Source organism: Ictalurus punctatus, chromosome 2 (genome assembly GCF_001660625.3).
Source record: "Ictalurus punctatus breed USDA103 chromosome 2, Coco_2.0, whole genome shotgun sequence".
NCBI classification, from domain to species: Eukaryota; Metazoa; Chordata; class Actinopteri; order Siluriformes; family Ictaluridae; genus Ictalurus; species Ictalurus punctatus.
Genome location: NC_030417.2, coordinates 28,088,662 through 28,111,103, shown reverse-complemented (window position 1 = coordinate 28,111,103; position 22,442 = coordinate 28,088,662). Strand labels below are relative to the sequence as shown.

At 38.7% G+C, this 22,442-nt stretch overlaps 1 protein-coding gene across 5 annotated transcripts in view; it reads right to left on the bottom strand.

The window, feature by feature from the left end:
• Nucleotides 1-1,829: 1,829 nt before the first annotated feature.
• ttyh2l (tweety homolog 2, like) overlaps nt 1,830-22,442 on the bottom strand; it is a 49,798-nt gene continuing 29,185 nt past the window's right edge. The window contains exons 6-15 of one of the 5 annotated variants that reach the window (XR_008393311.1): nt 19,090-19,162; nt 12,039-12,108; nt 11,821-11,876; nt 10,544-10,636; nt 10,339-10,431; nt 10,107-10,249; nt 8,800-8,985; nt 8,576-8,654; nt 3,215-3,510; nt 2,328-2,412 (exon numbers count right to left, since the gene is read on the bottom strand). Coding sequence is in view for 4 of the 5 variants with exons in the window: in XM_053674928.1 (XP_053530903.1) it covers nt 2,281-2,412; nt 8,576-8,654; nt 8,800-8,985; nt 10,107-10,249; nt 10,339-10,431; nt 10,544-10,636; nt 11,821-11,876; nt 12,039-12,108; nt 19,090-19,162 (925 nt within the window). In the remaining variant the exon portion in view is untranslated. Of the gene's footprint in view, nt 2,413-2,439; nt 3,511-3,530; nt 7,477-8,575; nt 8,655-8,799; nt 8,986-10,106; nt 10,250-10,338; nt 10,432-10,543; nt 10,637-11,820; nt 11,877-12,038; nt 12,109-19,089; nt 19,163-22,442 lie in introns of those variants that run through there. The other 4 variants (XM_053674928.1, XM_047149710.2, XM_017490065.3 and 1 more) reach the window with 4 other exon arrangements.

The window sequence follows — 22,442 nt, the reverse complement described above, 5'->3', positions numbered from 1 at the left end:
AGCCAGTATTAAAAAAAATAATATAAGTTTACAGAATGTTTTCAATATAAAACACGAAATGGGGAATTGCTTTAAAATCCCTGTGTTATTCGGTGTGTTGACGTAATTTCCACTGAAACAGAAAGTCAGGGTGGGACATATCGAGTGACTACTCCCTCTTTAAAAAAAAAAAAAAAAAAACCTTTACCTTACATTACAGTCCAGGATAAGCTGTACTTGACACTGCTTAGTACCATGGTGTTTTTATAACGTTGAGAGGTGGGACACTTTCGAGCATTTGATTGGACAGAAAATCTGACAAGAATCTGAAGTGCAGAATGATGTAATCAAAATGGTTGATCAATATTGGTGGTAGAGAGAGACTGTACATTTTAAATGCATATATCTTCTAAACGCGAATTTTGTTGTTTTTGGAGCACGCTAAGGCGAGCATATTCATGCTAAAAGCCACAAAACTTCCATTTTGATTTTGTGGGGACTTTAAAAAAAAAAAAAAAAGAATGTCCCAGTCAAAAGCCAAAATGTGAATTTCCAAAAGGTAAGTGATGAGTTGACTCTTTTCAGTAAACATTGGGAGCCAAATTACCTGTTTCAAGAACAGTACATGATTCTGTGGTGGTTCACTGAAAATGTGTTAGTGTTTTGTATTCATAAAATTCCAATGCATGGGGCACACGGTGGCTTGGTGGTTAGCACGTTCGCCTCACACCTCCAGGGTCGGGGGTTTGATTCCCACCGTGGCCCTGTGTGTGTGGAGTTTGCATGTTCTCCCCGTGCTGCGGGGGTTTCCTCTGGGTACTCCGGTTTCCTCCCCCAGTCCAAAGACATGCATGGTAGGCTGATTGGCGTGTCCAAAGTGTCCGTAGTGTATGAATGGGTGTGTGAGTGTGCCCTGCGATGGATTGGCACCCTGTCCAGGGTGTACCCCGCCTCATGCCTAATGCTCCCTGGGATAGGCTCCAGGTTCCCCCATGACCCTGAAAAGGATAAGTGGTAGAAGATGGATGGATGGATGGAAAATTCCAATGTGGTGAACTACATACAGTGCAGCCATGCTCACAATGCACCCAGTGAAGCTGATCAATATGTTGTTCAGTGCCAACTGTAGTAAGAATGGTAAAACATTTTGTGACATAAGGGTCCCTCTGCTGTTTGTTATAATGAGGTATGTACTGTAGTGCAGGGAATCTCAAACTACACTATGTTTGTGGACACCTAATCAGCACATTCATATGTGCTTAATGAACATCCCATTCCAGATTTAGTCCCCTTTGCTGTTATAATAACCTCCACTCTTCTGGGAAGGCTTTCTACTAGATTTTGGAGCGAGGCCATGAGGATCTGCTCATTCAGCCACAAGAGCATTAGTGAAGTTGTGCACTAATGTTGGATGAGGAGGCCTGAGGTGCAGTCCGTGTTCAAATTCATCTCAAAGGTGTTCAGTGGGGTTGAGGTCAGGGCTCTGTACAGGCCACTCAAGTTCTTCCACTCCAACCTTGGCAAAACCTCTCTTTATGCATGCTGGAACAGCTTTTAGTTATAGTGGAGAGAAATTGTAATGCTACAGCTTACAATTACATCATACAATTATGTGCTTCCAATTTCATGGCAACAGTTTGGGGGAAGAACCACATATAGGTATAATGGTCAGGTATCCACATTGTTTTATAAAAATTTGAACAAATGAAATGAAATGATGTTGTTTAAATGTGTACATACAATATGCTGGCTATTTATTAGAGCCATAGATCATTCTGAAATTTCCGCCAGCAGCACACATTAGATAGATCTAAGTTGACATTATGTATAGGTCTATTTGTTTTTTAATCAATATATTTTCGCTTAAAGCAATTCAATTCCAGTCAAACAACTGTAATAACTCTATATTAAATATAATAACTTTAATAAGGAGGAGTTGAGATTTCCACCACAGTAACAAAATGAGAAAATAAATAAATAAATCGGGCTAAATGAGTAAGAATGGAAATTGGCAGCTCACAGTGATTGTACCATATTATTGGCTGGAATCTAAATCAGTTATTTAAACTTGTGAAAACAAAATATGAGTGTAAATATAATCTTAACAGGCTGATTTATTACATTAATATATTTTGACACAGGAATTATTACTGGATTTACAAATGTGCAACAGATTTCTTCTTTTACAATTTTATAACAAATGCAAGGCAACTATTATTATTATTATTATTATTATTACTGTTATTATGTTAATCAAAAGGTGGAGTAAGTATTTATGAGATCATTGATGAGCTACTTAAGTCATCCAAGGACATAAACGATTATAAATCCAAGGATATTAACAATAACTTGCTTCAATTCGGTTGATCTCAAACCACTCTTCTCCTTGTGTCCAAATTCAGTGGAAACTGTTATGATCTGACTGGGATCTATCTGTAAATAAACACAGCCACAATAAAATGAACAAATTATTCATTTAATCAAGTTTTACATTTTCCCAACTGGTCCAAAACAATAGAAAAAAAAACACACTTCTAAGAATAAAGACATCATAAAGGAGCAAAGTTAGAATTCAGGTTATATATCTTTAACAGTATAAGTACAATTTCAATCTCGTTCAGCAAGTCATTCAGTGAGTGATGCCTAAAACGTCTTATGCCTATCTGGCACTTAAAAAGCAACAGCTTAACGCAGCTCAGCCATATTCACACAGTACATCAGCTTACATATACGAAAGTATTTACTGCTTCAGCCTTGACCTTGCATTGAGTAACAGAAAGCTATTTCAACACAGAGGTTCTCTCAAATCTGAGCCTAAAAATGAATCAAATCTTTCAACACATGGTTAAACTACAGTCCTGACATGTGATACAGCTCTCGATGCTTGAAAATGTAAGATGCGGGTTGGTTTTTTTTTCAAGCAGCGATGAGGTAACACTTCATTTCATTGAGATGTCATAATTATGTACAGAAACTCTGCAGGTAGAAGCACCATTTATTCTTTACAATGCAGAACAACCAATGTGTTTTATTGTGGAATCCTGTTCAGGCGATCGTTTCGGTTTTGTTCCCGTGTGAATTTATTACACACAGACAACTGAAAGGCTTGTTATGGAACCGATAGCATGTGTGTAGCAAATCCAACCTTTTATTTTTTTTCAACTTCACAGTTTGTATATTTTCGTGTACTGACCAAAAAGTTGTATTTACAGGGTACATGATGTACGCTATTAACCTGGATGGCCTGCTCTTTAGAGAGGTTTCTGGTCTCTTGAGTCTTTCAGGAATCAATCAACACAGCATGAACTGCAGGTCTTGAATTCCTCAATAAGGAGAACAGGGAAGAAAATGTATCCACGAGAGATAAAAAAAAAACAACTCTGATTTAAATATAATCTATGAGTATTCCAGGGTATTCTCGGCTTCTTCGGGGTTTCGGACACTCACACTTTATACATGGTAGTCATTTCCAAAATGTCGTGTCTGGGCATCAGTCATAGACAGGTAAGTGGTCCTCATGCTGGGTGAATACTAAAAAGAAGAAAGAAAGGGAAAAGCATTGAACCAGAACCTCCATGAGCTGCCATTTATCTGCCATCATATGTCATAAAAATATTTTTAATTAATCATGGTGAATGGGCATTGGACAAGAAGCACTGTATTTTGTGTGCTATCAGATCATTGCGATATTTAGAATAAAAACAACGGCAGGTAGAAACACTTTCAGAAGCAATTCAATCAGAGGTGAAGATGTGGGATTGAGGAGCATTCTGAGTCTGAGACAAAATAAACAAAAACAATAAAATCTCCAGTTACGTATGCAACTGTGGTTCAAAGGGAGGTCACAATGAACCAGATACCATCTTGTGCATGCGTGTCCGTATACCAATACCTTCCAACAAAGTCACAAAGTGATCACATGGTGTAGTGTTTGATATGAATACTATTGTTATAGACCCATGATGGCAATGAGAAGGAACCCTCATCAAGTATACTGAGCGACAGAACAGTACTCAATGTAGTAGACCTAGAGTTCTGAAAATACTCCGAAAAATGAAAATACATTCACCGCAGCTGTGAAGCGAGGCTATCGACTACTTTGGAGGACAATGCACCTGTAACTCCGACTGCTGTAACAAACTGTTACGCAGATACAAATGTAATAGTTATGCAGTTTACAACTATTGCAACATTACTGCCAACAAACACCCAGACTTACAGGACATCGTCCACACAATATGTCTGAGGAATGATCGCAAAATCACCACAGACCACAATCACCCAGCACACACTGTTTACCACACTGCCATCAGGCAGATGGTACTGCAGCATTCAATCCAGAACCAGCAGGCTGAAGAACAGTTTCTACCTGCAGGCCATCAGGATCCTGAACAAACTGTAATCCAGTCATTACTTCTTCTTCCTCTCTGTCATTCATGCCTCCACTACCTCCCACACACTGGTCACCCCATTGACAGCCCAAGGACACTCATGGACACATGTTTCTGTCACTTTTGGGCATGCTGCAATATTTCTATGAACACTATTACCACTTCATAGCTGCTAAGGGCTAAGTGTTGTCTTTGTGCAATATATTGAAATATTGTACATATTTATTACACATACTAATTTATTACCTTTAATTTAAATATAATTTTTTTTTAATGCTACTTTGTACTGCTGCTTTATCTGCTTCAACCTGTCTATAGTGGACTGCTCAGACACTGCAACTGCATACAGCTACTTTTTATTTTTACACCGTGAATGCACATATTCCCATGTTTACAGTTAGGATCTGCACATTACCGACATACTATCGACAGTATACTATCTAGGCACACAGACCATACATACCAATATGTTCTGCATATTTTGTTACATATACTGTATTTGTTTAAAAGGGCACTTAAAACCCTCTTCCTGAAGGGTGGAGGGTTTGAAAGGAAACACTCTTTAAAAGGCAGCCTGTGATACAGCATACCTCGAAGAGTTCCCAATCATATTATAGGAAATGATGCTGCGCTCCGAAGACCTACAAACTCCTAAATGTATGTGTATTGACAAAGCCGTTGACGCTAAGTGAAAGAGCGTCATGGTCATGAAGCAGGAAGCCAGCGGACACCGGGAGCCCTTTAAAAGTCCCATACATGCACGAGGGAATTAGCAGTGCGTACAGTGGCTTGTTTACGTTTTATACTCACATTATAATGATGGATCTATACAAGCAGTCCATAATATTGAAATAGGATTGCAGAAATATTCACCTCCGTTGCTGTCAAGCCCCTAAATGAGTTCCAGTGCAACCAGTTGCCATAATTAGCTGTGTGCCCCTTTTTGACTAGAATTTCCAGAAATGTATTCTTGGCATTTTCTCAACCGATTTCTTGAGGAATCTCCCTGAGACTGTCCACCTATGCTGGACAGTCATTGACTGCTTTTTTCGAATATTTCGCTCCGTCATCCATTAATTTTTTATTTTTTTTGTAAATAAAATGTTAGTTTTCTAATGAAAGGAATAAATATGTTGGTACAATGATATTTTTGTCTACAACAATGATTTCAAACATTTAATCATACACCTTCTGATCAAAAGATTTTTAAGATCATGAGCAACATTTCACTCAAGTGTCTGCAAACTTTTGACCGTTAGTGTGTATGAAATACTTCATCATACAGACACTATGTGACTTTGTTGGAAGGTCGTGGCTTTGGAAGGTCTTGCATGCACTTGCCCAAGGAGGTATCCTGGTGATTCTCACCTCCCGTGGCAGTTAGGATGGGTGACAATGAACAACAAGAACACAGCAGTACGTCAGAGCTCACACTACTGAGGGGATGAGACTTAATATGACTAATTTAATCCATAAGAAACAAACTGCTTGACTGTGCTGAGAAACATAGTGATGATGAGTGAAGAACAACTGCACTGTTGGACCAGATATTATCACCTAGGACGAAAGCGGTATAGAGAAGATGAAGACAAAGGCAAATAACAAAGACAGTGTATTTCTTAAGAATCCCACTTACTGTATCTACATGTCTGTAGATATAAATCCAGAAATGAATAAAACAAAGGGGGAAAATAGTAATTAAACGTGAATGGTTTTTTTAAAATTCGAATGAATTTAACATAAAATAACAATAACACATCTAATACGGACACTTTTTTTTATTTTGCATCGATGAATAATAAGACATTTAGCACTTGTAACTCGTGCACACACTGCACTTTATGGGACTTTGATTCCTTGTCCCTGTACTCATATCATGCTGATACACACCACCTTAAATCTGCACAATTTCACACAGGGTATACATGCATGAGTGTATTTGTGCATTTTTATTTTTGTACTGAATTTGTGTATGCATACATTATGTTTATTTCCTATTATATTGTACAACTGTGTGCATTATTGTTTCTCCTGTCGTGTTCCAATTATCATTATCGAGATAGCATGACAAACCTGATAATAGGTTACAATAAAACACATTGGCATTCATAATGTAGATTTACACCGATCAGCCTTAAAAATAAAACCACTGACAGGTGAAGTGAATAACATTGATTATCTCGTTACAGAGGCACCTGTCAAGGGGTCGAATATATTAGTCAGCAAGTGAACAGTCAGTTCTTGAAGTTGATGTGAAAGAAAAATGGGCAAGTGTAAGGATCTGAGCGACCTTGACAAGGGCCAGGTTGTGATGGCTAGACGACTGGGTCAGAACATCTCCAAAATGGCAGGTCTTGTGGGGTGTTCCCATATGCAGTGGTTAGTACCTACAAAAATTGATCCAAGGAAGGACAACCGGTGAACAGGCGACAGGGTCATGGGCGCCCAAGGCTCACTGATGTGCGTAGACAGTGAAGGCTAGCCCGTTTGGTCCGATCCCACATAAGAGCTACTGCAGCACAAATTGCTGAAAAAGTTAATGATGGCTATGATGGAAAGGTGTCAGAAATGCACACAGTGCATGGCAGATTGCTGCGTATGGATCTGGGTAGCAGCAGACCGGTCAGAGTGCCCATGCTGACCCCTGTCCAGCACCGAAGGCGCGTGTGCAGACCAAGTACACCCCTTCATGAAACGGTATTCCCTAATGGCAGTGGCCTCTTTCAGAAGGATAATGTGCCCTGCCACACCATGAAAAGGATTCAGGAATTGTTTGAGAAACTTGCAAACTCCACGCGCACAGGGCGGAGACAGGAATTAATCCCCCACCCCTGGAGGTGCGAGGCAAACGTGTTAACCACTAAGCCACCGTGCCCCCCTCATCTGAGACTAATGCCTCCAAATTCCAGAGATCTCAATCTGATCGAGCATCTGTGGGATGTGCTGGACAAACAAGTCAGATCAACAGAGGCGCCACCTTGCATCATACAGGACTTAAAGGATCTGCTGCTAACGTCTTAGTGCCGGATACCACAGCACACCTTCAGAGGTCTTGTGGAGTCCATGCCTCAGCAGGTCAGAGCTGTTTTGGTGGCACAAGGGGGACCTACACAATATTAAGCAGGTGGTTTTAATATTAGGGCTGATTTGAGTACATCAGTTGTCAAAAAGTGCAAATGTAGATGTCAATAAGCCTCATGAACTCCTCCCCTATAGAGTTACTACAGGTTTTTACACCTGTTAGAATAAACCTTTATAAATGTTTATTTAGGTGAATGGGACATGTAAGCGTCATGTACATCACACTTAAGTAGTGCTACAGTCTAGTATAGAGGCAGGTTAAATATTAGACTGCACACAGACACACATGTACTTTGAAGTGTGAACTAAAAGAACTGAAAGTATTAGATTTTTTGAATGGCACAATATTGAAAGGCAAAACACAGCCAACAGCAGTGAGCACTGGAAACACTGATTATAGGTGTCCTGCCAATATTAGGTGCTTATGTTCTTAAAACGTTTTCTTTTTTCCTTGTTACCTTGGATTGTCCTTGGATTTACATCTAAACCTCCATCCGGATTTCTGTAAAGCTGCTTTGTGACACTGTAGATTATTAAAGCGCTAGACTTAAATTTAACTGAATTGAATATTGGTAATTGGGGCATTTGCTTCGGTTCAGTTTTCATTCCTGCTAATGACAGAAGTAAATAAATGTAGTAACTTACTAGATGGCCTCATGGTGGAACATGGGTGATAATAGTTTTCTGCCTCAAAATCAATTTATGGACAAATTAAGTCTCATTAATAATCTAAAGAAAAGCTTGAGACCCCGCCATCCCTAACCCCCCACATGTAAAGCGCTTTCAGTGTCTGGAAAAGCAACTGGAAATGTAACTGAAACTTTCACGCACACCCTCGAGTGGCTTATTGCTTTATTATGCAACTTCATATATATTTCTATATTTGTTCTTTTATTCTTTTCATTATTTAATACGTAACATAGCCTGATGGGAACCGAAAGGCAAAGAGAATCATCAGAGACAAAGAGGAGGCATGCGATGCTAATCGCTAAAACCAGCAGGGGGCAGTCTTGCACTAGCCCTAACACGTTGATTCCCGTTCATTATTTCAGCAAATACAGAATGAGTTGATAGAAAATGATAAGCTTGGCTGCTGTATAACTCACAGTTTTACCATGACATACCGAAGGTGGTGGTGAACCTCTTCCAATCAGTGGCACATTTTCATATCGAGGATTTCCTCCAAACAGCATTGACTGATTCCTAATTGATGAACAGAGACAGTGAGAGTGAGGCATGGGTGTAGGTCTAACCACTTAGATGATTATGCAACACCAATCAGCTAAAAGAGTTCAGGGAAAGTACATAACTTGTAAACATGTATTAATCTGCATCAGAATTCACTCACATGTACTCTGGAGGGGGAGCGGTGGAGGCGGCTGGCGGTGGTGGCTGCAGGCTGCTCTGGCTTCCAAGGCTGCTGCTGTAGCTGCAGAAGCTGTGCACATTTGTGCGACTTGTGTTGTATGGGGCCATGCGCCGTGACTGCGGGTTAAACGGGTCCTCCTCGTCTATGTCGTCATAGTTCCTGTCCCTGTGGGCACAGAGAGCAGGCTTGGCTTGAGGCGCTATAGACATAAGCATCTCCATTCTTTGTCACCCTTTTTGGCAGTTAATACATTTAAATCACTTTACTGCTTTTTTTCCCCCTTCTGTTTCAACTTGGTGGTAATTGGTTAGGGGAGGTTAGCATTTGCATATCAACTCTTTCATTTTGTCTCTTTTTTTTCTGGCAATGAATACAGTAATTCAAAAGAAGAGTACTTTAATTTCCTACTTTATTTCATGAGGTCTGCTACTATTCCGAAATCTTTTGTATCAAAGGCCAGTACATGAGAATGCATAATTTGGTGTTAGGAGCAACAAAAAAAAAAACCCAAAAAACAACAACAACAACAAACAAAAAAAACCCAGACTCCTCAGCAACCTAAGAAAATATGGTCTGATAAATCAACTTTCACTATATTTCCTACATCTGGATGGATTTATGTTTGGAGGACGCCAAAGAATGCCTTTAACCTTCAATGACTGCTGCCAATTGCTAAGTCCATATTTATATGGGCAGCCATCTCGTGGAATTCATTACATCCAGTGATTGCTTTGCATGGTTGTATAATAGGAAACAAATATGAGGAAATGTTACACGACCAGGGGCATCCTGTAGTGCAATCACTCTTTCCTGATAATGTGTAGTTATTCTCATGAGTGGTTTGATGAGCACAGGATGAAGTCCTTCCTTGGCCTCCTCAGTCACCAGATTTAAAAAAAAACTTTATGGAAAAGTATGGAGCACAAACTGTGTAGTAGCTATCCACTTCTTTCATCCTTTAAATAATTGAAGGATTTCTTTTTCTTGAAAATGGTTGCCCATCTAGCTATTCATGACAGCATCTCGAGAATTATTAAAGCTGTTCTAAAGGCGACGGTAGATCGTACTCCTTATGACATCCTAGATATTAATATCTAGTGTCCATTATTTCCATCAATTATGAAACCATTACCTACATACGTACAGTACATACCCTTTCACAAAAAAAAAAAAACACTGATCTTGCTAAGAACTAGTTTCTAAATAATGAAATAAATTCCCCCACAAAAAAACCTGAAACACTTTTAGCAGCAATACGTTATCTTACCAAAACAAGCGAGGTTTACCTGTTGGCTATGAGGATAAATGCTCGTGGAATGGTGCACAGCATGGCGCAGAAGGCGCAGGCTGCCAGCAGTGAGAAAAGGCACAGGTAGAGTAGGCCCTCCACGCCATCATAACACAATCCCACCAGGGCATCCAGATAGTCCTGCCATGGAAACACACACACAAAACACACAGACGCTGGTTCATATTCTACGCTGTGAGACCGACACAGTGCACTAAAAAGGCTCTCACCTTATGCAGACTACGGCAGTCCAGCAAGGCTGTGAGCTGGTGCAAGCTTATTTCTGTGGTGTTCAGAATCCCTTGAATGCCCAACAGATCCCTCTAAAAACATGCATGCACAAATAACAGCGTTTATGTTTAAATGAAAAACAGGCAGATACTATAATACGCATAAAGTGTTTTATAAATACACGTAAAGGTGTGGAGCTCTTACCTCAGCAGTGGGGAAGACTGAGAGAGAAATCTGTAGCAAGCCTTGGACCTGAATCTGCATGGTTGTCAGGGACCTCTGGAAGATGGTCAGCGGCTACAACACAGGGATAAGACTTAAAAATATTTATGCTGGTGTTTCGCCCAATTTGAGCCACTTCCTGCCAGGAGAAGATACGTCACAGTGGTATAAAATGTTTGGTGTTTAAAATGTAGCATTAGTCATCGGCTTACAATCTGAATGTATAGTAAATATTAACATTATGAGAATATAAATAATCTAACTGGAAAAGCTATTTTATTGCTTATATTTTTTTAATAGCTCAAGAGACCTTGAAACATCTCTGTACTTTTACCCTCGGTGAAAAAGCTTGGATCTGTGAATATGCATGAATATGCAATTTTCAAATGCCATTTGCCATCCAAAAAAAAATCTGGCAATTAGCTGCTAGTAAAATAGCTCAAATTTGTCACATGTCAACAGAAGTGAAGTTTTAGTATGTGAGTTTTGGTTGTTATTGTTTGCACACATAGCATTTGGTTTGCATTTATTTATTCATTCATATCCAGTAACTACTTTATCTTGGTCAGAGTTCACAATGGATCCAGGGCGTATCCTGGGAACGCTGGACGTGGGGTGTGAATACACTCAGGATGCACACAAACTAACACATTCACACACTAATTTACACCTAGGGGTAATTTACAGCAGCCAGTGGTTGGCACTGTAATATCTATTATTGACTTGTAACCAAACCTTTCAAAATATACCATGACACAAGAGTTTGTTACATTATAACTTACATTAGCTAACATAGTATAGTAGGTTCTGTGGCAAAACCTTTCCTGGTGCCACATCATCCTGTAATGACGAAAACATTTAACCCTTGAGGTCAGGGGTATGTTAATGAGTACAGTTTTAGCCACATTTTACTACATGCTTCTGCCTCATTTTTACTTCCAACAAGCTTAATACTTAATAAACAACCAAAAGCAGTTTAGTTCCAACAAACTAAACTAATGCCTACCTTTGGCAGGAATCCCACAGGAAGCCAGACAAAACTAATTACCACAAACCCACAGACTAAAGGATTCCATCTGATCCAAGTTTATTTTCATATCTTCTTTAAGTAATTAAATTATGCGTGCTGATATTTTAATCATGCCATAATAAAGGGGTTAACACTGAGCTTTCTCTGAATTAACCGGTCCAATTATGCCATCGGCCCCTAATAACAGCTCTGTCTGAGAGTTCATAATCAGAGAGAATACAACGCTTACCTGCTGAAAAGGATTGAGTAGGGTCTGGCTGCAGTAAAGGTAGTAATGGGCTACATCTGTAAGGCACAGTAAGAAGAAGAAAAAAAAGGAGATTTTTAACAACTCTCATTTCTATTGCTCACACGTGCTTATTTTAATAAAACTGTACACAAATGAACTGCCTCATGGTGATAAGATATTGTGTATTAATCCCTAGATCCAGGTTGTAGGAAACTTGCCTTCACGCAGGAAGTCCTTTGTTTGATTCACAATGAATTTGTCAGGGGCCACACAAAAGTCACTGGCACCCTAGGATATTAAAAGTAAAGTGAATTATAATGCAGAAGATCCATATCAGAAAAACATTATCTGCATGAGACAGTCAGTTAACTGATGTGCATGTAGGAGAGAGATAAGCAAGGCAATAACCAACGTAAATACTGTATAAATAACTCCTCTCAGACATTTTAGAGAGACAAATGTGTGTAATTTAGTGAATGGTAGTTGTGTTGTACATTCCATACCCTAGGCCCAAGAGGTTAATGTAATCCATCTCCAGAGTTGTATATGAGACAGTCAGCCAAGGATGTGTATGTGTGATAAAGGAGGAAGCCAGTTATAAGCAATGTAATGAAAGGTTGTATAAATAACTTCTCCCGAGCTTTCGGAGATGCTGGTGCATGTACTAAACAGGATTTAAGGAAAGGTTGGGTGTGTTGTAGATTCAATGCACTTTAGCCAGTAAATTCGCAAACATCTGTTGTTACTGTACTGCACTACTGGGGATTTGCTACTTGCCATATGCCACCTTCTTAATATTGCACATTGCACGTGCCAATTTTTACATTGCACATAGAGAAAAACTGTGCAGAGATACACAAAAGCAACCGCAGTTACGCTCACACGGAGAGTTCACTCTTCACAGCAAAAACTAATCAAACCAATCGCTCAACTGTGTCCTGAGATGCAGTGATGGCAAGTAGTAGTTATCTTAAGGAAAACTGTTCACATACAAGGTGAAGTACGTTCAGAATACATTAATATGCAGTGACACCAGTGGCCTCAAGCGGGGATCAAAAAAGAAGTTGAAATTTAATATCAATATAAATGTTAAGGGCAAATCAACATTTTCTTTCCAGGAGAGTTAGTGTTTGAACATATTTTATCGGTCGTCATTTCATTGCCCTGTTCTCCTCTGTCAATGTAACACTGATTGTATTCCACTGTGCGATAGTAGAACATTTATTTCGTTTCGCTTTCCTAAATTGCTGTCATTATGGATGAGGTAGAATTAAGTGCCTGCATTATTGAAATCTCACTGCGCGTTACACAGACACAACGAATAAATCTCCACACAACGGAAATCAAAAGAATACACTGCATCTGAGGACAATTTCAAGATGATCTTAAATATGACAGCAAGTGTCCAATGTGACGTCACACTTCAATGTTTGCTCTGTAATCTCAAAAATTAATTCGAAACTGCACATCAAGCTATGACGTCTCATAACTACCTTATTTACTGTTGTTAAGATGGAAGAAAATGGCTTGCTTATCTGCATGTCCTACTTGAATGTAGCCATGTGACCTATGACAAGCTACTGCCATGATGTGACTGCTACAAAAACCTAACAATAATTCTCAGTAAGTGTCTCAAAGTAGTATGTCTAAAGGACTAGTCTAGTCCTTAGATGGGCTTCAATAGATCTTCTAAATGTAATATACAGGGGAAAATCCTGAAATCACTAAACTGATGATCAGGCGGTGTCAAATGTCCGACACTGTTTCTGTGCCAGTTTGACAGACTTAATTTCTCTTCAAACTGTCCAACCTGTGTCCAGAATTGTCCTCAAAAAGAGTCCTTATCAGACAGCTGAGGAATATATCTTCATGTGCTAGGACACTGTACGTGCTATATTGTAACACCGATCCAATCCCTGCCACGACTGGACTGATGTATATTATGGTGGTGCTGTGCTCGTGTGTTTGTTCATTACCTTATCTGTGTAAAATGCTGTGTTACATTGGAATGTTAATTAAAAATCCGAACACAAACTACCCGACTTGAGTCTAAGGACAAATAGTTAAACGTCTGTGAAAAAGCCTTAAATATTTATGGTTAGCGGTTACGACCCATTTATATAGTGGACAGCAATGTGAATGAGAGAGTGGACTCCCGTCCAGCCGAAACCCTGCTGCCAGACCAAAACGCCTAACACTTATTAAAATATCAATGAGGTTTTATTGAGTTATATAAAAGACACAGAAAATCCAATATTCTATCCACCCAAGCCACAAAACAGAAGGAGCGAGTAATCAAAATGATTGCTGCTCATCCCCTACAGCTTCCACATGTATCTAGAGTGCAACAGGTTATTTGTAACCACAAAATAGCTCGTGCTTTTATACTTCAGCATTGCTGAAAAAAGACAAAAGCTACTGCAACTCAAAGAGAAGAGAGTCAGTCTGGTCTAGTCAGGTTGCAGGGTTCCCCTGTGCAAACAACGACAATGATCCACATGCTGTGGCAAAAAAAAAGAAAAAAAAAGAAAAAAAAGAAACAGAAGCCAACATACAACAACAGGGAGCATTATGACAGATGGTTGTAACATTAGCCAAATTGTACTTTTGTTAAAACAGCAACAAACACTAATATGAATGTCTGAGCAATACCCAAATGGCAGGTGAATTTTTAAAACATAGCTCACACCAAAACACAAGCGGGGCAGCATAGCACACACCAGTGCGGTACACACCAGTCAGGAATGCACAGATTTGTAGTTTATCTACTTCATTACTGCAAGATACCAACATTTGAAATGACCTGGACTGAAAAACATTATTTACTCAGCTTTTAGTGTCACGTTGGCCTTAACTGAAAGCAGAAACAAACCACTTCTTTCTCTTTTTTTTTTTGAATCAAATTAAAAATTCCTCTGCCTCCTCCACACTCATTTGCACGAGTGTAACAGCTGAAAGACACTGCAATTACAGTGCTTCATCATATTCATCTTCTTGCAAATGAAATCTGGAGGAGACCTGTTATTTTCTCTAATTGACTTGAAGCACAGCTGCAGCAGCATTTGTTGCTTCTCTTCAGTGGAAATATTTGGACAGGTTTCAATCTAAGTGTGTAGCATTGATGGATGCGCAAAAGGTGCATGTTTTCACCAATGATCACTTGGGTTTTCTGAATGACTGCTTGTGAAATTGGTCAGAGGAAAGTCCTGACAAGCTGTGAGTAATTAGACTAGTTTAGGACCATCTTCATCTGAGAGACTAATGTTTCTTTATTAACTAACATTGATAAACCAGTTAAACAACTATTTGTCTTTTACTGCACCAAAATCATCATTGTCCTGAACACAGAAAAACAGAAATTGAGCTAGATCCTCAATAACTATCCACAAAAACTAGAATTTGATCATAACACAGAAATTGCCTTGAAAAGTGGCTGCTTTGATGGCAGAAGTGACTATTATTCAAAGACATCATTTTGCCACCATGAATCACTAACCAATGGCTGTTACTTAATGGCCTATATTGTTTATGTAATAGGCACAGTTATAGGTTTCCTCTAAAATTAATCACAGGATAACATATTTAACATATTTGTTAATCACAGGATAACTTATTCTACTGACAGGTGTAACATACTGTACGTAGTCTGACGCAAACCAGCAATATACTGCACTGTTATCTACTTGACTCTGTGCAACTGGACGAAATCACTCTCCATGACAAAAACAAATCCAACCCAAGTAAACTTTCAGGTCTGAAATACAGTGATGGCAACCAAAGACTCGATATTCTTAATGAAAACAGAAAGCCCAGCCAGAATACATTAGTATGCAAGGACACCGGCAAGCCTCCTGAGGAGATCAATGAAGAGGCAGCAGTTTAAATTTCAGTACACATGTAAAAAAAAAAAAGAGGAACTTTTTTTTTCAGCAACGTGGGTGTTGAAACATATTTTGAACATCCTGATTTCATTGCCCTCCTCAATATGAGCTGAGGTATTCCACAATGAACAAAAATGACAGTTTTTATATCACTGAGATACCGTAATCAGATTATTGCTAAAAACAAAAACAAAAAAAGTCGATTAAAGAACCCCAGTCGACCTCTCTAAATGACTTGTCAGCTGTCGGACATTGATTGATCATTTGGACCCATTCCTAAGAGCATTTATGTTCTACATTGTATTCTACATGGATTAGGAGAAAAGGGTCGGCAGGCCTGCGGGACCTGAATCAATGTGGCACATCGGCAGGGGGCAATCCACTTTACAGGGAGTGACTGACCCCTGATCCTTCCCTTCATCAACCATGTTAAGACTCAATCCCCAAAGAGACACAGAACCAATGGCTTGTGTCTGAGGAGTGACATCATTAATCGCTTTTCCGCTTCTCCATAGAGAAATAGATCTGGCTCCAAAGGGCTAGTTCCTTGTAGCAACCAGGAAGGAGAGCAACCGTGCTGGTTCCACGTGGGTTAACAGTACAGAAAAACTGCAGGGTATACTACTAGCTGAAATCATTCATTTTGGTTCATGCAATCAGCATACTTTTGTTCTATGAAGAAATTATAAATACTGTTAGAGAAGTTTGTACCTGACATTTGCCTGAAACACTGGTTCCATATTGGATGTATATTTTTCTAGTCCAATCCACTGGCATCTCTTGTACACACGTCATGAATATGTATAATGTTGACAATACAGATCTTTGCATATGAACGCAGCTCAGAAATTTCCTGGAAGCATGCCACCTTCACGTCTGTGATGTTTTACTGAGAGGAAGTCAACATTAGCTCGTTAACGGTTATCGACCATTACTCAGAGCGCTGATATAAGTATCCCATCAAAATATGAAAATGCATCCTGAAATATTTACATACTATGTAGGTCTATAGCTTATAAATTGGGACTCTCGGTAATCTGAGTCACAAGAGTGTGGAAAAGAAACAGCTGTGCAGATAAAGAAGCTTTTTCTGGATAATCCGTCTATGACATGCACATAGCTAAGAAGTCTTAGATGCTGGCATGACTACTGAATACAATACACAAACAGTGTAGCCAGTGCATGTATGCACATGCATGTCTAAAAGAAAGTGTGTGTGAAATAAAGAAACAGAGAGGAAGAGAGAGAGAGAGAGAGAGAGAGAGAGAGAGAGAGAGAGAGAGGGAGGGAGGGAGAGAGAGAAAGGGAGATGGAAGGACAGACACAATGGAACAGAGGTGCAAGCAGTACCTCGACCTGTTTATGCCATGAGTGACCCAGAAGGAAGAGCTGTTTACATCAATAAGCCTGAAGGTTGTTTAACCTGAATGACCAGGCACTAGGGCTCTGTAATAAGCTTTAGTAAGCGGCCTGCACCGCTGAGACATGCAGACTAAAGTGAATAGCAGTTGCTGAGCCTCAGTAATCCTCTGAAGAAGAAGTTAAACTTTACTCCCTCTGTCTCCATAATAATGACCTAGAAACACCAACTTCATTCTTGCTATAACAGATGGTCAGCTGCAATGTGTGATCGTACAGATATCATTTAAACTGTAACATGTAGTGTTCTAACTATAACATGTAGTGTTCTAACTATAACATGTAGTGTTCTAACTGTAACATGTAGTGTTCTAACTGTAACATCTAGTGTTCTAACTGTAACGTAGCGTTCTAACTGTAACATCGTGTTCTAACTGTAACATGTAGCGTTCTAACTGTAACATTGTGTTCTAACTGTAACATCTAGTGTTCTAACTGTAACATCGTGTTCTAACTGTAACATCGTGTTCTAACTGTAACATGTAGCGTTCTAACTGTAACATTGTGTTCTAACTGTAACATCGTGTTCTAACTGTAACATCTAGTGTTCTAACTATAACATGTAGTGTTCTAACTATAACATGTAGCGTTCTAACTGTAACATGTAGTGTTCTAACTGTAACATTGTGTTCTAACTGTAACATCTAGTGTTCTAACTATAACATGTAGTGTTGTAACTATAACATGTAGTGTTCTAACTGTAACATGTAGCGTTCTAACTGTAACATGTAGTGTTCTAACTGTAACATGTAGTGTTCTAACTGTAACATGTAGCGTTCTAACTGTAACATCGTGTTCTAACTGTAACATGTAGTGTTCTAACTGTAACATGTAGAGTTCTAACTGTAACATGTAGTGTTCTAACTGTAACATCTAGTGTTCTAACTGTAACATGTAGAGTTCTAACTATAACATGTAGTGTTCTAACTGTAACATGTAGCGTTCTAACTGTAACATTGTGTTCTAACTGTAACATGTAGTGTTCTAACTAACATGTAGCGTTCTAACTGTAACATGTAGTGTTCTAACTGTAACATGTAGTGTTCTAACTAACATGTAGCGTTCTAACTGTAACATGTAGTGTTCTAACTGTAACATGTAGTGTTCTAACTATAACATGTAGTGTTCTAACTATAACATGTAGTGTTCTAACTGTAACATGTAGAGTTCTAACTGTAACATGTAGTGTTCTAACTGTAACATGTAGTGTTCTAACTGTAACATCGTGTTCTAACTGTAACATGTAGAGTTCTAACTGTAACATCTAGTGTTCTAACTGTAACATGTAGCGTTCTAACTGTAACATCGTGTTCTAACTGTAACATGTAGTGTTCTAACTAACATGTAGCGTTCTAACTGTAACATGTAGTGTTCTAACTGTAACATGTAGTGTTCTAACTAACATGTAGCGTTCTAACTGTAACATGTAGTGTTCTAACTGTAACATGTAGTGTTCTAACTATAACATGTAGTGTTCTAACTATAACATGTAGTGTTCTAACTGTAACATGTAGAGTTCTAACTGTAACATCTAGTGTTCTAACTGTAACATCTAGAGTTCTAACTGTAACATCTAGTGTTCTAACTGTAACATGTAGCGTTCTAACTGTAACATGTAGTGTTCTAACTGTAACATCTAGTGTTCTAACTGTAACATCTAGTGTTCTAACTAACATGTAGTGTTCTAACTGTAACATGTAGTGTTCTAACTGTAACATGTAGCGTTCTAACTGTAACATGTAGTGTTCTAACTGTAACATGTAGCGTTCTAACTGTAACATGTAGCGTTCTAACTGTAACATCGTGTTCTAACTGTAACATGTAGTGTTCTAACTGTAACATGTAGTGTTCTAACTGTAACATGTAGTGTTCTAACTGTAACAGGTAGAGTTCTAATGGTAACATGTAGTGTTGTAACTGTAATAGGTATTGTTTTAGTCAGTGTTTAGTAAGAACAGTAACAACTCACCACTGCAGTGGCCATGCCGACCCCAAGTGATGCCCAGCTCAGTATAAGAGTCAGCATAGCTAACACCATAATACTGAAACACAGAAAGAGAAAGAGGCTTGATAAGAGGCCATAGAAAGGATGTACTGTATATAGATATTATCACAAGTATTCCAAGCTTATGAAGTTTACTTTAAAAAACAAAAAAAACCCTGAGTATTTTTTTTCTCACTGGGACAATTTTTGCAGCACAAAAAACGGTCCATTTACCGTGCCAATGGCTGTCAGTGAGAGTGTTCACACCCAGGCATACATTTTTTTAAAGTCGAGGGGTTCGTTTGTTTTTTGATGTGTCGCGTCAAAAACTGGCTGACCAATGAGATTCACGCTTTGTTCACGTGCCAGGGACACCCACCATTTTAGTAAGAGTACATAAGTGACACACCCGAAATGAAATGCTCACTGCTAATAAATCCTTCTGCCTGCACACATAAACAAAGTATCATTTGAAAGCATAAGATTCAAAATTACACACTAAATACTATACAAGTGTATTTATTATGTTGTAGCTATTTTTGACAACACGGAAGTGCAAGCATATATTCTAAATGATCCACTTAATTCTTTCAGTGTTGGTTTATACACTAAATATCATTGTTTGTCTGTTTGTCTCTGGATATGCAGGGATGCACAAAGGACAAAAATAGAATATTGAGATTATATTCGTACACATCATGATTTGTGCTCCAGTGGTTACAAAGTGAACTATAAAAACATTGAAATGACTTGTTTACTCTTTAAATCCACCTCTTATCACTGCCCATGGGCTGTAGTCAGAGTGGAGTTACACGCATGGAGTGGCCATCAAATCCATCCTAAACAATTGTGTACTTCCTTTTGTGGCAAAAGTTTGGGGACGGTCCACATACATTATGGGTGTAATGGTCAGGTGTCTACAAACTTTTGGCCATATAATCTATCAGCAAATGTACTTCTAGTTCATTGTTTAAAAACAACAACAACAACAAAAACAACAACAAACAGGATGTGCAGGATCAAGTGCTTATTTTTTTAAAAACCTGCCAAATGAGGGTAGAAGCCAGATCATTATATTAAGCCAAAATTGCAGTGATTAATGTGATAATTGTGCCCAGAACTATTTATGCAGCAATATACTGAGCAATGTACTAGACTTTTATTAGATTATTATTTGAACACTTGCCATTTTCTCATTCATATTTCATTGCACTGGTCATTATTTTTACTTGTTTATTTTTAAATTGCCTCGTGCGTGTGCTGCAGTTGACAACAAAGAATAAAAATTAAGCTGCTTCTTCATAAATACTGAACTTTTGAATTTAAGTCACCAACTGTGAATACGAACTAAAATAACATCTCTCCGAATCAACAGTGACTAACTTTTCAATATCTCAATTTAATTGGCCAGTTACAAAAAAATTACCTATAAACAAACAAACAAACACAAATATATTTTCGTTATTATAAAAATAACTGATTTGGATCAATTTTATTCTTATTATCATTTTTTAAAAATTATTTCTTTTCATTTTATTTGCGATCATGTTTTTGTTTTTGGATGGGTGGCTCAGTGGTGCAGTGGGTAGTGTTACCACCTCGTCATCCTGAGCTCATGTTACTGTCTGTGCAGCGTTTCACATGTTCTGCCCTTGGGTTTCCACCAGGTTCTCCCTTGTCCTTGGAAAGTGGACTGAATGCAATGGTAAATTACCCCTAGGTGTGTATTAGTGTGTGAATGTGTGTGGCTGGTGCCCTGCGATGGACTGGAGTCTAACTAGTATGTGCTTCCACTGTGTGCCCACTGATTCTGGATTAGGAACCAGATGCAGCACAACCCTGACCAGTATGAAGCAGTTACTGAAGATGGATGAATAAATCAATTATGCTTTTTTTTCAGCTGTTTTTCCAACAATCGTTTCTGGCAACACTTACTGGATTCAGCACTGGATTCTGCCACATTTGTTTTTCTGCTTCCTTTGTTTTAGTCACAAATTGTTTCAACATTTATGTTATCACGTTCCCCAGATTGTTCCTCCATTACTCCATGTAAATAGTGATCAGTGCAACTTGGTAGACCCATAATTTGACACGGTTAAAAACTGGCCTGAATATATTTTTTTAATTACACCAATTCCACAATTTATCAAGACAATGGCAAAAAAAACTTATCTGCAAGCTCTGAGATGGTCAGAATGCAATTATGATAACGGTTACCAAAGAATACTGTTGAGCCCTAGCATGTTTATGTGCATAGATTAGAGGGAGAGAAGGAGAAATAATAATTGAGAGAGAAAGAGAAGGAGAGAAAAGAAATAAAATGGAGAAAACGACTCCCTGATGGGCGCAAAAATGCAGCCGAGGTTTTCACGAACCAAATCTCTTTTCTGATGATGGTCTTAAAAGCACCAGTAAAGTGGACTGGAAGCACTTAAAAATTAGTTAAGGGTGCAATCGTGCGCAGACACACACTAGCGCATACGCACACATCCTGGCAGAGCGATCAATAGGCATTAGTGAAGTAAGTGGAGGGAGCAGGGAGAGCGAGACAAGGATGAATGTATGAGATATGAGGGAGCGAGAGAAGGGAGTAGCCAGCATTCAAGAGACCCAGTTTGTTTTTATTCTGCTGGTGTGTGTGATGTCATTATGTACAGTTAAAACTACACGAGTGAGGACAAATTAAAGTATGAAGCAAGCTGCTCCGAAACGTGAGCAGACCAGACAGAAGTGACCACACAGCTGTTTCACAGGCAGAGAAGGCAGATGGGTAGATAAAAAAGTAAGACCACACAGGAAGGAAGGTATTTAAAAATAATACCTTCATCTTCCGATGACTACCTACCATGGAATTAAAGGAGCGCACAAATGAGACCACTATAATGCATTTATATTATATTACCCACCATATACTATACCATGCACTATATATTTATATATAGTCCCATATGACTTCATATTCACTGCATGCTATGTGGTAGCCTACAAAACCCTTCCACCCTGGTGACATTTTCTACTATATATAGTTCTGATCTCATTTTGGTTTTTTGGTTCCCCCCAAAAGTAAAGAGGGAGAACATTGACTTTAAAGATTTGGCACAGGCACATCACAAACAGTTTGAGAGCTTTTAACTACTTAAAAACAACTGCTTCGATTGGACTTATATACATTTCTCTAAAGCATGTAGGTATCAAACAAACAAAGAGTGACATCCACTGATAGCAAAGGAAAACATTATTAAATGAATCAGCCGAATGAACGAAAATCCCTATTTTGATAGAAATAAAAGAGTAACCCTATTTTAGCTGGGGTAACGTTTCACCTTAATGTTTGAAGA